At 43.7% G+C, this 16,461-nt stretch overlaps 1 protein-coding gene across 1 annotated transcript; it reads left to right on the top strand.

The window, feature by feature from the left end:
- The first annotated feature begins 834 nt into the window (after positions 1-834).
- On the top strand, positions 835-2,176 carry LOC129166722 (NALCN channel auxiliary factor 1-like). The gene is made up of 2 exons (XM_054749785.2): positions 835-1,860; positions 1,963-2,176. Exons 1-2 carry the CDS (start codon positions 1,567-1,569, stop codon positions 2,152-2,154), a joined length of 486 nt encoding a protein of 161 aa, XP_054605760.1. The 5' UTR covers positions 835-1,566; the 3' UTR covers positions 2,155-2,176.
- Positions 2,177-16,461: the final 14,285 nt, after the last annotated feature.

Genomic DNA, 16,461 nt, shown 5'->3' with positions numbered 1-16,461 from the left:
AATAACGACCACAAACTAGGAATGTTATAAAGTGCCTATATCTGACAGTTTCTTTTGTATATTATCTGACTTTATAAACTCCAACAACAATGTGCTTCTATTTTTTTTTCAGGCTAAATCATCTCTACCCAAGACATTGGCTGTCTGACTGATTTGGTAGTCTGCAAGAATGCATTTGTCCAGCCTGACGTGAAGCCTTACCCGTAGCAAGGGTGAATTATTTTTAATAATCGTCTATGTAAACATTATATTATTACCTTCTAGTTTTAATTTGTTTTGCAGATTATTGTTACACGTTATTTTAAGCTCTTTTAAGCATTTATAAATGTGCTGTTTCTTTGTTTTTTATGTAGCCACCTAGTTTAGAGCTCCCAGCTGCTGTGTGTGTGACACTGGGACCATGATGGAAATTCATCTTCCAGAAAGTCTGGATCATCATTTAGCCAGATTTCTAAGGTATAGGCCAAAAATGTTTAGGTTAGCTTTGATAAGGTCTGTGCATCTCTCATTTCATGACGTAACTTTTCATATTTTAGTTCCTGGGTGCCTTCAATGTGCAGGGACTGTCCAAGCAGACATTCTATCGACATCAGGCAAAGCTCTTAATTCCAACAGTGAGCTGGCAGTGGCAGCTAGAGCAAGCTGATTTCATCCAGGAGGCTACTGAATCTGGACCTGTGACTCTTGGTGGTGACATGCGAGCTGATTCACCTGGTGAATACGTTTAAATGTATTTATTTTATTCCTTTGCTATCAAATGTAAATTAAGTAATAACTTGCATTTCTGAAGGACACTTGGCCAAATATGGCAGCTACACCATGATGGATCTCAAAAGAAACAAAGTTATTGATAACCAACTCGTACAGGTACAACATTACCTGATGATTCCAATGCATTTCATGGTTAATTATTCACAGATCAATGGAGAATTATGTTTATTTTCAGAGCAATGAAGTTGGAAATAGTGTGCAAATGGAGAAGGAGGGATTTGTGCGAAGTCTGAGCACACTTTTGGAGAGGGGGGTCGATGTGCAGCAAGTTGTGACTGACCACCACACATGGGTGCAGAAATATTTGCAGGAGGAAAAAAAGGAAATCAGTCACTTCTTTGACCCCTGGCACATGGGAAAAGGTAATCTTTGGGGATGTATATAGTGAATATTACAGTTTTTTTTTTTCTATTTTAAGTGTGGGTCTATTTGGCTCTCCATGAATTGGTAAGAAAATCGAAGAGCTGGGGAAGAGAAAGACGACCCAGGAGGTGAGACTGTGGAAGCAAAGTGTGGTGAACCACCTCTACTGGTCAGCATCCCTCTTTATTCCAGATTGGTTCAGCATTTACATGCTAATGTGGCGATATGTCACAGAGTGGTAATGTTGTTCTTTTGTTTAATGTTCTTATGTTATGTTTTATATTGCATGTTTTCTAATTGATTAGGTGCTTTTAGGTTGATTTTTAACTGTTTGGGTGTTTTTAGTGATTGCTGCAACATTGCATCCCATCTGTGTTAATCCTCCCCAATTACCCACACCTGGGAGCGGGGTGTGGACTGGACTGGCAAACAATGAACAGAGGCAGGGCAGGAGGTGAACGGGCAGAGGGTTTTGTTTATTTAAGGGAGCGGACGTGGAGACGCGGAAACATGAGGGGAAAGGAAAATACTCAGCTGGAGCCAGACGGACTCCGCGAGCTCCGCAAGGTCAGGAAGGAGATCCACCGGCGGCACGGACAGCAGCAGCAGCAGCAGCAGCAGCGGCAGGAGAAGCAGCAGCAACAGCGGAGAGAGAGATCCGCGGCCGGAGACGCCAGGGCACAGAGCGCAACACGGCAGGCGGGCAGAGTTACTCTGCCCCCGCGCGTAAGTAATTGATCAGTGCCTGGCAGTGTTAGAGTTGCTCTCTCTCTGTGAGTGGTCTGGTGCCGGGGACCTATTTACTACCGGAGTTGTTGTGTGCCACAGGGGCCGGGCCGAGGAGGAGGCGGATTGGATTCACCATGCGGCGATCCTGTGGTTTCCAGACGACGACGCCGGCCTTGGAGGTTCCTTGGTCGAGAGCTCAGCAGGGCCGGACTGGACCGCCATGTCCCTTGGGGCCCTGCGCACACTCGATTGAACGCTTTTTTCCTTGGTGTCATCATCAGGGTTTTGTAATAAATGTCCCTTTTTAATTTGCTTTGGCTGTCGCACTGCTTGCCTTGTTTTTTAGAACCTATTTTAATCCTTTTAATATTAGTGGCACCTTCCATTCCACCTGGATCGTGTCACAGATACATAACCCAAACCAATATTACAATAACAAACTCTTACACAAAAGGCTCCTCTTGATAGAGCAAATCTGTTCAGCACATTCTGACAGACAGACCACCTTTCTTCTTTCATGTTGCTGTACACGACATTTTTAGAGTTTTTCTTTTTAAAGATAAATAGTATTACATTAAAAGAGCAATACTTTCACATTATCATTTTCCCACACTTTCTGTATACCTGTATTTTATTTTTTCAATAAAGAATGACAAATTAAGTTGGTTTTTTTCAGCACACAAATATTTATCTGTAAAACATATCTACAAAGCTAATATTTACATACAAGTATGATTGGGTTTTGAAATACAGCACTCTGTTTATTTTAGTAAGATTTTTAAACCAAAGTTAGTAAAGAACACAATTCTATTGGCTGCTAAGAAACTGTTGGACTTAAAACAGGCCTGTTGTAGAAACAACTTGGCATAAATGATTCTTCCTTCTTTCTCTTAACCAAAGAAATTCCAGTAATTGAGCAAAAACATTTATTTTTTTACATCACATTTTATAAAATAACAGGACACAAAGTGTCAGGACATTTAAAAAATACTTAAAATAATAAAAGGGGCCCAGAGAGCTGCAGAGTGAGTGGAACATTGAGTTGTGAAGGGAGAACAGTGTGATATGAGGGTGTAGAAGGTGAAGCCGGTGCAGGTCCTCCATCATGTTCAACAGCTTCACACTGCTGACCACCCCCATGTCATTGCCGCCACAGTGGATGAGAAGGACATCAGGAGCTGCTCTTCCATGCATGGAGTTGAAAAAGAAGGGGAGAAGGTCTTTCCACCTCAGTCCGCCCCAACTGAACCAGGAGACACGGACGTCAGGGAGGCCAAGGTTGTCTCAGAGGTCTCTGCAGCTCTCTGGGCACCATGCCTCACTCAGCTGTCACCGATGATCCAAATGGCTATGGAGAAAAAAATAACAGGTTTGGCCTTGCTGTTTAAAGTACAAAACCATACATGAAGTGGTCGAGGCAGGTATTTGGAACCTATTTGCTGCTTTGTGTAGCTGATGTTGGAGACACACAGGCTGCCATGGGGACCTTTTAATAGAGCCAAGAAAAAATGTAATAAAAGAATGAAACTTAAAAACTTCCAGACCTCATTTCATGATTGCTAATCAGCTATGGCTGATTTATTGTTTGGATCACAGTGAGTTACACTAATTCTAATATATTTTTATTTCTATTATACATACATACTTTTTAACTGTTATTTTCACATGACTGTTATCAGGCTGTCTTGTGCTGGCTTTCATGATAATAATGTTTCTTCCAGTAAGTTGTCTTGTGCTTACTTCATCTGTATAATGTCTCTTTACTTTTGGTGAATTGTACTGAGTCCAGAATAAAGGCTAGTTGGCTGTACAAGATACAAACAAGTATTACGTTTTGGAAATATATGAAATGTATTTAGCCTGCTTATTTATCTCAAATACTAATAACTACCGTATTTTCCGGACTATAAATCACACTTTTTTCATAGTCTGGCCAGACCTGCTACTCCAGAGCAACTTATATAACAAAATATGTAGGCTACACCACGCTGCTGCGGGCCGACTCCGACCCAAGAATGAGTTCCCCTGTCCCGCTAGGAGGGTTTCAAACACCACCTTTCTCTGCTGGAGACCGTGGCGCGCTGCTGCGGTGCATTATTCGGTTATTGTTACCGGTACTTGTCTTGCAATGTGATTTTGTAAGAAAAATAAAATTTTCCCCCAAAATACGACTTATATATGTTTTTTTTCTTCTTCATTATACATTTAATGGCTGGTGCAACTCAGGAGCGACTTAATAGTCCTGAAAATACGGTACGTGAAAAATAGTGAAAACTTGCTCAAAGCAAAATATGTTTTCATTACGGAAATAACATAAACTTACCGATTTAATATTTTTTATTCACAGAAAGGTACTTCTCATGAAAAAGCGCCGCAAACCTCCACCTGAACTCCATGCGGTCCATGGGTGTTCCACAGAGTTAGCTCCGGTTGTAGCTAGGTGGATACATCCGTTAGCTCGGCTCCCACCTCCGCGTTAGCTTTGGGTTAGCTTCAGGTTAGCTTGTAGCTAGTTCGACCGGGTGTCGTCAGTTGATCCCAGCCTTACAGCCCCACCCTCAGCTCTTCCTCTCTTCCCTTTTATGGAATTGTCTGGGCTTGACGGAACCTGTGACACGGTCAAAATGGTGGTGGTGGCAACCTCCCATTTTAGCACAAAAACTTGTTATTGGAGCCTATGGAAACCCATTGTCCATATATTAATGTCGATGGTCTTAAGGATGTAAGTGAAGTCAGCCACACCTGCGTCCGCAGGAAAACAAAGAGCCGGCCCGTAGCACCGCCCACCCTCACCAAATAAAAGGTGTGGCACTGTTCCACACAGCCATACCGGTAACCAGCCATGGCACCAGTGAAGAGACACGCTTACGAGGCAGAGTTCAAGCTCAAAGCCATCGCTCACGCCGTTGAGCATGGAGACAGAGCAGCAGCGAGAGAATACAAGATTAAAGAGTCGATGGTGTGCAAGTGGAGAAAGCTGGAAGACCAGCTGCTGCAGGTGAAGAAAACGCAGTGTAGCTTCAGAGGCAACAAGGCAAGATGGCCGCTGCTTGAAGACCGAGTTGAGCAGTGGTTTGCAGAGCAGCGAGGGCGAGCAGAAGCGTCTCCACCGTCTCCATTCATCTCAAAGCTGCAGCATTAGCACGAGAGATGGACATTGCGGACTTCATAGGAGGCCCTTCCTGGTGTTTTCGATGTATGCGGATGCAAACACTTTCTATCCGCACCATAACTACAGTCTCGCAGCAGCTACCTGCCGACTACGCTGAGAAGCTAGAGTTTTTCCGCTACTATTGCACTAAGAAGATTGCAGACAAAAACATCCAGCCCCAGCACATCACCAACATGGTCGAGATCCCGCTTACCTTTGACATCCCGGTGAACTGGACCGTGGGGAAAATGGGGACCAGCACGATGTCTGTGCGGACGACCGGCCACGAGAAGTCGTGCTTCCCCGACGTGCTTGCCTGCCAGGCTGATGGCCAGAAGCTGCCGCCGCTGGTCATCTTCAAGCGGAAAACTTTACCCAAAGAAAAGTTTCCAACCGGCGTGATCATCAAGGCGAACCCGAAGGGCTGGATGGATGAGGACATGATGGCGGCGTGGCTGCGGAAGGTGTACACCAAAAGACGGGACGGCCTCTTCCACTCTTCTCCAGTCATGCTGATCTGCGACTCCATGCGGGCCCATCTCACCGACGCTGTTAAAATCCACTTGAAGAGAATGAACACGGAGCTCACCATCATACCGGGTGGATTAACCAAAGAACTCCAGCCGCTGGACATCGGGGTGAACCGGTCCTTCAAAGCGAATGTCCGAGCAGCGTGGAAGCGCTGGATGACTGATGGCGAACACACGTTCACCAAGATGGGCAGGCAGCGCCAATCGACTTATGCCACCATGATGCCTGGGCCAACGTTTCAATCCAGACTGTTGTTCGAGCTTTCACCAAGGCCGGGATCACAACGGGAGAGCAGAGCAACGACAGTGACATTGACTGACGGCGATGAGCCAGGCGCGTCAGAGCCGAGCGCGCTGCATTTAGTGCTGGGTCAGTTCTTCATGTCAGACACAGAGGACGAGGATTTTGAGGGATTTATGGACGAGGAATGAAAAAAAATGTGAGTGCTTTTTTCAGTATTGCTGCTAAATAATTTTTATAGCTGCTATGAACAAATCTGTACAGAGCTGTGTTGCTGCGGTCTGAAAGGCCAACAACGCTTGTGTGTAAAGATAGGACTTTAAACACGTTTATGTTAAACAGCTGTACAGTGTTGCCACGACCCGAATGGGCAACAGCGCCCTGCATGAAACTGGGACTTTAAATATGTTTATAATAAACATAAGCAAACAGTTGTGTTGCCGCTGTCTGATGTGCATCTTTGCTCCAGCCATGCCTGCACGTAAAAATAGGGCTTTTGTTTGTTAAACAGTCATACATCTGATTGTTCATTCTTCCTGCTTAAAGCATCCATGCAAAAAATGACACTGACAATTACAAAATTAATAGTTTTATTGTGAATGAGAGGAATAAAGTTTGATTTTGATCAAACTCCTTCGTTTGGCTTATTGTACCAATTACGCATTACTAGGTGGAGTAAGACTTCTCTGATCGGCTCCCAGGTCATTACAACCACACAGTGGCCGCACATAATGCTTTATCTCCGGCTGACTCGGCTCCTCTGTACTGCAGCGGCAAGAGGGGCTTAGCGCTGTGTTCAGTCAGTCATGCCATTACCAGAGTTTAAATCTTCAGTCTTGCTGCTAAAAGCACCTGTGCATTAAATTGGGACTAAATGTTACTTTAATAATGAGAACTTTATTGTTTAGTATAGAAAATGAGTGGAGTAACATTTGACTTTGATCTAATTGCCCAATTTGCCTTAATTGTGCAGATCAGGACACTCGTTTGCTTTGCTGGGTGCGTGTTTTGATCCAGTGAGCCTTATGTGTGGACCAAACCTTTAACTAGGACGCTGATTGGCTGTGCACCGTATAATCAGGTGAGCCTTATGTGCGGAAAATACAGTATATGTTATGAAACTGCCAATATTTTTTCAACAACTGAGCATCTTTAAATTCATTTACAACATTTCTATGGATATTTCCAGAGGTGAATGGAAAAAAATACACATTGTCACTTGAAGAAATTGGTCAAATAATTTTAAAAAAGCTGGAACTAGAAACATTTTTTGTTTCAGTTTTTTGATTGTCAGCATACAAGGAGCTTCAGCTATCAGACTAAATTCCTCCCGTTTCAAATTTATGGAATAAATTACAAGAATTTTCATTTGAAACTGGTTAGAAGCTTAATTATATGTTCAGCTCATATTTTTACCTGTTAAAGATTCATGCTGGCTCTTAATGTCATGTTGTGAGATATGGTTTGGACCCAAACGCAGATGAGAAGGCACAGGAAGGAGGCTGGAAGGTTTATAATGAACTGTAGGAAGACAAGACATGAATCTGGCACAGACAAGCACGGAGTGTTTACATTTGCAAGGGTAATCAGGGAAACAAGTGGGTAAAGCAATGAGGACCAGTTGATTCAGATTAACACTCAACAAGGGGAGACAAGACCGAGTGTTGGGGCCAAGGGGGCAGATCCTGACACTATAAGTAGTGAAATATATTTTTTTTCCTAAAGTACAATTCTGGACTTAATACATTATTACATAACTAAAACATGTTAACCTGCAGCTTTTTTTTAGGGATCATGAAAAAGGCTGTTCACATGTGACCCCCCCCAACAAATAAAATGATATATTAGAGCCTCTTATTAATCATTTTGCATTGCAGGTGCATATGACAAACATCTCCAGTAGTGGTCAGATCTAACACTAACCCTTCTTACACAGCCTGAGTAGTGTCATGTCAAAGTGAGCAAGACATCTGAAACAGTGGCAGATCAATCTTTGCCGACCATCATTCTTATTCTCCTCCACAGGACAGGGTTGATCATCCAGAGTGATAAATCCAATCATCCATTATTTTCCAATCCTTTTTGCTTTACAGCTCTTTAGTGTAAATGGGTCCCTTACCATTAAGAGTCTTCTCTTGTGCACAAGCAAATATAGGGACCTTCCACCTTGGTGTTCTCGACCCTCGATCCTATATGTAAATAATATATTATAATAAATACACATGCAGTCTGATGTCAAATGTCATAGTAAACAATACTGATGATAAGAACAGCGAGCTTCAGCTTCAATATACTATGTGGATAGCTTACCTGTGTTTTCGATGACATGTCCAAATAACTGACAGTATTTCTGCTGAGACTTGGTTGAACTCTGTCCATCTTCCATCAGTGCTAGTCCTCGGTTGATAACGTGGTCAATAAGTGTTGCACGGCTTTCTTCAGTCAAATTAGGTCCTCATCTTCTACGTTCAGGTTCTATCACCTCTTCAGGCACGTCTCCTCTTTGAGCTACCCCACCTCCTTCCATTTTAGTTGAAGACAGGTGAACTCACCTGCTACATTTTATAGCACACCTGAGTGCTGCGTTTTCAAATTAGCACATGTGCTTCCACACCTGGTGGATGTGATTATCTGACTCATTCATTAGTGTGGTCATTGCCATTTTGGGGCTTTGTTATGACAAGGAAGTAACCTCACAATCCTTATCTGTGTCTAAGGCAGTGGTTCTCAATCATTTTCTGTTGTGTCCCCCGTTTATGGAAAGAAAAAAAAATGACATTAAGACAGATATGGTGTGGTGATCCAAACAGTGCTGTTGTAGGATATAACTCAGACCTCCTGCTCTCCTCATTCTCACAGACATTTTCTTAAAAAGCTGTTTTTTTAATAGTTTCTAAACTTCTCTATTGTGTATTCTCTCCATTGTGATAATAACAGCCAGGGGTGGCGTTAGGCCCGGCTACTTGGGCTCAAGCCCCGAATGTTTTATGAAAAGCCCCGGATCTAAAACGTGGAAGTAACATGCAGTACCAAAGTCCAACAGAGAGGGAGCAGCTGGCAGTAGTTTGTATACAGCCTGCCTGAGCCTCCACCACTGAAGAAGCCCTTCAGCAGCCGGCTTCTTCTACAGTGCCTGGCTTCTTCTGCAGTCTCTGCCTGAAACGCAAATGTGAAGATGGACATAAGGGCGATTTTTAGACCAAAAGTACCGCGACATAACCCAAGCTTTGATGAGACTGGTGTTGACTCAGGTTTGTGAGTCTTATTTGAAAATATTTGTTGTGCTGCTGGTTTGCCTAAAGTTTGCTGACTATCAGGTAAAGTTGTTGGAGAAAGAACGGGAATATTTACTATCATCTCACACTAAACACTAACAGGAACAATACTCTGCCCTGAATATGCTTAATATGTAGCTTCAGATTAAAACTTATGTGGAACAAAACAAATATAAATCATGTTGACCAGTGCGTGTGTATGTGCGAGCGCGCGTGTGTTAAGCCCCAGATCTTCTTCAGTCCTAAATCCACCCCTGATAACGGCACACCGAGCAAAAGGGAGCGGGTGTCTCATGGTGAAACCATCCCTGTGTCACTGAAGGAAATTCAGATGAGCCACAGAGCTGCGTGTGCAAACGGGACAGTAGTTGAAACTCCCGATGACTGTATTTGCCAAATGAAGGAAAAGCCAAAGTGTCTGACGGCTGCAGAACCAGAGATCGCTGGTTGACGACTGGGCCATTTCTAGTAGAAGCGTGAGCCTGCAACAGCAGCAGATGTAAATCGGCGGTCTCCAGCTCTTCAACTGTACCTTTGTCTTCGGTCTGGCCGAAAACGGTTAATGATTGGTCGGTCCTTGTGCACATGTGCAGATTATCGTTGTCTTTCCTTACTCCCGGAAGAACGGTTCAGAGCGTAAATGGTTTCTTTGGTGCTAATCTGTAGGGAATATCTGCAAGAAAGTTCTACAGAAAGGAGCAAAGGGCCTGAGAAATGTTGCTAGGTTTGTCGCTAGGCACTTTTTGGAAGAAAAGTCGTTGAGGAGGGTCAAAAAGTCATTAGGAACAGCGACAAAGTCGCTGAGTTGGCAACATTACCCCCATGTGTGTGTGTGTGTGTGTGTGTGTGTGTGTGTGTGTGTGTGTGTGTGTGTGTGTGTGTGTGTGTGTGTGTTGTGTGTGTGTGTGTGTGTGTGCGTGTGCGTGTGCGTGTGCGTGTGTGTGTGTGTGTGTGTGTGTGTGTGTGTGTCTGAGGTCGGTCTTCTTCTGCTGGGTTAAAAGGGCAGCTTATAGATTAGTTAGAGCACTGCTGCCACCTAGTGACTGGGGGTGGTTTAGCATTCCCTCTTGAACAAATTATGCAAAAACAAAATGAATTCTTCTGCAAATCGCTGTTTGTAATGTTGTGCAAATTTGTGGAAGTGTTTTGCTCACTGAAGTAGAATTTAGTAAATTGTGTGGAAAGTTTTATGTTAGCCTGTAAACAATCATAAAAAAATACTTTAAAGGAGACCACTGAGTCCACTGATCTCAGGCTCAGGGGGAGGGAGTTCCAGAGTCTGGAGGTCACAGCAGCAAATGATCTGTCACCTTTGGTCTTTAGCCTGGTGCTGCGCAACCAGTAGGCTTTGATCACTGGACCTCAGGGACCTGCTGGGGGTGTAGGGACTAAGAAGATCACCAATGTATGATGATGCTTGTCCATGTAAGGCCCTAAAGACCAGAACCAGGATCTTGCGAAGTGTATTTAGTTTCTTCAGTCAGAAATACAGCAAAACGTAATATAATCAAACAACATTCAAAGTGACTGAAAAGGCTCAGGCAGAAGCAAAATGCTTATATATATATGTCTGTCCTTTTTATTATATTATAATATAATAATGCCCATGTTAATATAATAATAGTAATTGATTAAAACACAAACTGTCAAACTGATATACCCTCCTCAATTCTGTACCTGGTATAAATATTGTTTTTGTGTTTATTTTTAAACAGAATCATAGTAATGCATTTCCTTAGTGTCCCCTCCATCCCGTTCCACAGTCTTGCTCCACATACCGAAACACAAAAGGTTTTACTTGTTGTACGTGCAAAAGGAATTCTGAAATGAAATTGTTCCCGTAATTTATAAACCCCTTCCTTCTCAATGAATAATTTTTTAATGTTTTCTGGTAATAGTTTGTTTCTTGCTAGAAATAATATGTGAGCTGTCTGCAATTCTACAATGTCTCTAAATATTAAGAGTGTTGAATGTATAAATAATGTATTAGTGTGAACCCTATATCCTACTTAATGAATGATTTGTATTGCTTTCTTTTGCAAAATTATTAATGGCTGGATTGCACTAATGTAATTATTACCCCAAACTGCTGCACAATCGCTAAGGTATGGAAGTACTAATGAGCAATAAAGTAACCTGAGTGATTTATGATCCAAGACATATTTAACTTTGTTTAATACTGCAGTTGATCTTGAAATTTTAGTTTGTACATATTTAATTTGTGGTTTCCAATTAATTTTATCATCTATAATTACCCTTAAGGTAGATGCTTGATAGCAGGTGAAAACCATGCTTTTATAAAACAATTAGAAATGAAAACTGTGAGAATAAAAATTCATTAAAGTTTGCTGTAAAAGCAAAAGCATATTTTTTGTGAATGTCTAGAAAGATGACATTGAAACTTTACCTTCCGACTCTAAAAGAGTTTGTTCAAGTACTGAATCTGCAGGAAGTATAAACCCACTGAAGATGCTGAACAGAGCTGTAAAAGAAGGATTTGTGACCTTCTGTTCAGACTAGTTGGCAGCATTTATGTTCTAAGTTACAAAGGAACAGACCCATCCAGTCAATTTCTCTGTTAATTGAGGCACAAACATAGAAGGAAGGACTAAAGGAAAACTGCTCCAAAGGAAACAAATTTTATTGTATCAGTTTTAACGCAGTGCTAGTCTTGTTGAGACTTGTTATTTTCTTATAAATGCACAGGAAAAAAAGTGACTTGTTTACGTGCAAACTAAGCAGGAAGCTGTCTGATTTTTAGTTTCACAATTATATCTGCTTTCTAATATTGTTTCATAGCTTTGCAGAAATCTTTGCATGCACGTTCCCACATGCCCAACTATTTAGCTGGATCCATTATCCTGCTGTTTCAGTAGTTTGGTAGATTGAGCTTGCACAAAGCCTTACGGTTTCTAGGCAACAGCCATCCCCTTCCATGCACGTCCAGGCACTTTGTGTAACCTTTGGTAAGCAAACATCGGAGCAGCAGACTGGCATCTGACTGACAGCCTTTCTTCTGTTCGCCCACTCCTCTGGTGGAGAAAAGAGTGCATTGGGCCTGTTTGTGGAAAAACTTACCCAAGAAACAGAATCCTGAAGCTAAGCTGCATAACCCTCCTGCATAGAAAAAATGGCTTTGTTCCTTCTTTGTTAATGCTGTTGAAATTGCCCAGTGGAGTGTTCACCTTTGTCTTGTCAACACTGGAAATGTCATTGTTATGAATCAAAAGGGTCAATTTTCACCATCTAATTGACACAGCATGACCTTTCATACACTCCAGAGCTGCAAAGTCAAGGTCACACCATCTGCAGGATCCAGACATACATCAACCTTTTGCTCTCTTATTGTTCTTCAACGCAGATTTAAATAAACTGTCAAGGTCTCCCGCAAAAGCCTTTCTCTCTGCCCCAGACTGCCGGATTCCTCACTCTGAATAAAAGTGAATCTACACAAACCCTACAAGGCTTTACAAGGTATAAGTTAATTAATGATATGGTTGAATGAATAAAATGCTTAAATGAAATGTTTGAATAATCTGTGCTTAAATCAATGAAGTTGAAATGAATATTGCTCTTACAATGATCCATTGCAGATCTTATGATCAGTATGTGTCAAACAAGTTAATCATTATCTACATTCATACACATCTTCATAAGATACAAATTAAGGTTAAGGTTCACCTCACAGTGTTTGTGTTTTAAACCATTCTCATTCACAGTGTTACAAACATTTTTGTATCTGAGGAGGACGTGGCTTTCTGAAGGATGTTGGTAAATACCCAGAAACTTGTCAAATTCTGATTGGCCAAACGTGGTCAGAAATTATAACAAAGTAGTTTAATAAAACAAGAATTACTTCCCGAGTAGTTCAGTTTTTATCGAAGTTCTGAACTGGCCAATTTGGGAAAAGCTTCCTTAAGACATCTCGTTTGACTTACAGTCAAAACCTGTTTGCACCCTGTAAGTAGCCTGGCAAGCCAGACTAAATAAATGTATTATTTAGTCTGGCAACGCTCCATTGACGGCTCTCAGTTGTGGGGCGGGTTCTACCGTTGTCTTTCAAATGATCTCCACATTCCACTGGACAATGAATGTGACATACTCTTGTTTCACTCTGTTGCATCATCCCACCCACCAGGCATATAGAGTGCCCTGATTGGCCCACAAAGCAGATAAAGCTCTGTGATTTGTTCACTTAGCAGATAGAGCACCATGATTGGCCCACCATTATGGACCACTCACAACTCTTTATGTGTTTGAAACCCCTCTAGAGAGCTGTGATTGGCTAGCCAGAGTCCTGGTAGGAGCTGTGGAGGTTCCAATGGAGCATGCCTAGACCATTCTTTGCAAAGCAAGAATTTGGTCTAGTTCACTAGGCTACCCTGTAAGCTGACACAGCCAGATGGCTCCCTAAGAGCCACATCCACTTTGGATGCCAACAAACATTCCAGCTACTGTTGTGACCTGGAGACATCTCAAGACTGGACGGGTCATATCAGAATTTAATCTACGAGCTCCCGGTGCCGTGAGATCCACCCAACTTCTGACAGTTCGGATCTGCTGGGGGTCTCTGCCAGGGTTTGTAGACACAACAGATTGCATCAGATGCTGTTTTATTAATAATCAACTCTCTAGTTTATAGCAGTCCGGTTTTTGACCTAAAGGTTATGATCTGCTGTGTCTGCTCGAGCAGAGACATAAAGTCTCTGACACAGGCTAATCTACATGAGATATTGGCCAAGGTCTTTCATGCACTCTGCTCATCTGAACTGCTTCACCTCTGTCACAGCTCAAGATGAAGACAAAGAACTCTTTTGATAAATACATGATCAAACAACTTTGTTACTACTAACAATAATGTGAGCCCAATGTTCAATCAATCTGTGAAATGACAATGTTTATTACTTGATATTATAATCCTGTGATCAGTAGTATTTTACAAGTAATTATAATCCTGGACATTTGCACTAGACACTGATGACATGTAATGCTAAAGTCACACGGCACAATTCCTTTCGTCTGATCCAATCAGAGCCTTTGTTTCTGACGTGAGGCATGGTTTTCTGTGGTGTTTGTATAAACCCTCTTTTGCATGTCAAATTCTGATTCGCCAGTAAACCAAAATATGACTATTATAAAAAATATTCCACGCCACCTTTTCTTTAGTTCAAAGCGTTCTAGAGAAGTCTCGGACAGGCCATCCGGACTTCCTCTTCAGCCAAAAGAACCTCGACAAGCTGAATAAAATCTGTTGCAAGTTACACCTGACCGCAACGGTTCCTTCAGAATAAAAGCTGAACCTCACGACCCCTTCAGGGTCTCACTGATGCCAATAATAACTGTCGTGACCTGGAAGCATTCCGAGACTAGTTTGGTCGGCGCCGCTGCTTTTCTTTCTTTTTTTCTTTTTTTACCGTGTCCTGTCTGGCTGTGAAGCAAACAGAATTGATGTCTGAATGCTGGTAACAAGTCTTACAGATTTACTCTCAGGTGGAGCATCAAAGCGTCTGCTTTTAATGTCACGCCTGATACTTAAAAACTTTATTGTTATTGTTTTTGAATGCTTTGTAATTCCGACCAGACACGGAGACAGAGGTGAAAGAGAAAGGAAAAGCAAAGGTGGGGAGAGAGAAGGAGGCGGGGGGGGGGGGGGGGGGGGGGGTTCCACAAAAATAAACGATAATGAACAAGAGTCTGCTTCTAGAACTGCAGAAAAAGACAAAAAAAGCAAAAGGACACAAAAAGGGACACAACAACAATACAACAAGATCAAGCTATCACTGCGTCAACTTGATGAAGAAATATATAATCATCATTGCTTAACTGAAGAATCACGATAATAAATCACAATGCATTAAGTGTCCACCATAGTCTTAAGACCTGTGTTTAACGTGCCCAAGCCCATACTTTTGAGAGCACCATGTTAGCACCTGTGTGTGTACACGCACTTGTTTATGTAAGGTTTCTCTATAGGAACGTCCAACAGAGAGTGTGAGGGACCACAGATCCGCCCCCTAAAGATGCGCAGGAGACGGGGGGAGCTCCAAGTCCCAGAGATCCAGGCGCTGCCCCAGAACACAGGAACCCCAAGGAGACTGCAACCAGAAAGGCCCCCGCCCCCCTCGAGAGGCACATAGGATCGCCCCGGGGGGCCACAACCAGCAGCCGGCAGAGTCCCGGGAGACATCAGCGGCAAGCCCACAGGCCCGCCCACAGCCTCCCACCCCCTAGCCGGCCGAGCCCGGGACCCAGCGACCCGGGACCCAGGGGCGACCACCCCCGCCGGGGACCCAGCAGACCCAAGGCACCCAGACCCCACCAGGCAGCCACCGGGATCTATCAGGCAGATGCCAAAATCTTAAACCCCCAGACCTGGTTGCCACGAACACTCAGGCAGACCAAGGCACAACCCCTCACACCAGGTGTAGCAGGGGGAGGGGGGACGAAGATCTATATCATCAAAAGAAGTTCCAGGAGAGGTGAGGAGTCAAAGGCCCCACCTGACATATACAGTCATACACATACACAGTCACACACTCCCTCCCTCATGCTCACACATGCACATACAACCCAAGACTTAAAAAATGCACGCCGGACACCCACTCATGCTCCCCATACACACCCTATTCACTCTGGTCCCGGTACCGCTGCACATGGGGTACAACCATCACCGGTAACCAGAGTTTGACCCTTTCTGCTGGGGTGCTGATGAGCAGGCTCCCCCGCCCAATGCTGAGCACAGCAACCTATCACCCCAGACCCCAACCAGACGGCCAGATCCCCCTCCTAGCCTCCAGCCCCAGAAACCTAGCAACAACAGAGGTGGCAAAGACCCCTAGTCTCCCTCCGCCCTGCTCCAATATAGTGTTGTGTGATCATGAGGTGTATTCCATGGCTGTGGTGAGCGGGCAGTGCGGGCATCATCCGGCCTATGCCAGCTGATGCCACCGCACCACCCCACTTACACCCTCAGCCCTCGGTGTCTAAGTGCAGTTTAAAATTGGAAGGTGGCACCGGCACCTGGGAGGAGGCTGAGATATCCCCCTGCCAAATGCCGTTGAATGTGCTCACTCCCAAGGCCCTAAGTGTGTGTTTGTGTGGAATGTCGTCAGTGGAAGTGTATAAGGTGCAAATAAAATTGGGGGGCAGGTTGCCACAGGAATGCAGAAATGGGGTCCATACCCGCACTCCCTGACTTGCCCACCCCCCAAGGTCCTATGTGTATGTTTGTGTGATGATGTGAGGGAGCAGGAGGAGAGAAAAATGCGGGTATGGGGAGGAATGGCTGGTTGGGCGCCGCTGCATTTCTACTGACTTCGATTCCAAGGAGGGTCCGAGAGGACCTCGACATTCTGGATCTAAATGGAGGCTTCCCCTGGGTACGTAGACCGACAGATGGCG

The sequence above is a fragment of the Nothobranchius furzeri genome, chromosome 12 (assembly GCF_043380555.1).
Source record: "Nothobranchius furzeri strain GRZ-AD chromosome 12, NfurGRZ-RIMD1, whole genome shotgun sequence".
In the NCBI taxonomy this organism is placed as follows: Eukaryota; Metazoa; Chordata; class Actinopteri; order Cyprinodontiformes; family Nothobranchiidae; genus Nothobranchius; species Nothobranchius furzeri.
The sequence above is the reverse complement of the archived record's forward strand: the minus strand, read 5'-3'. Positions and strand labels throughout refer to the sequence as shown.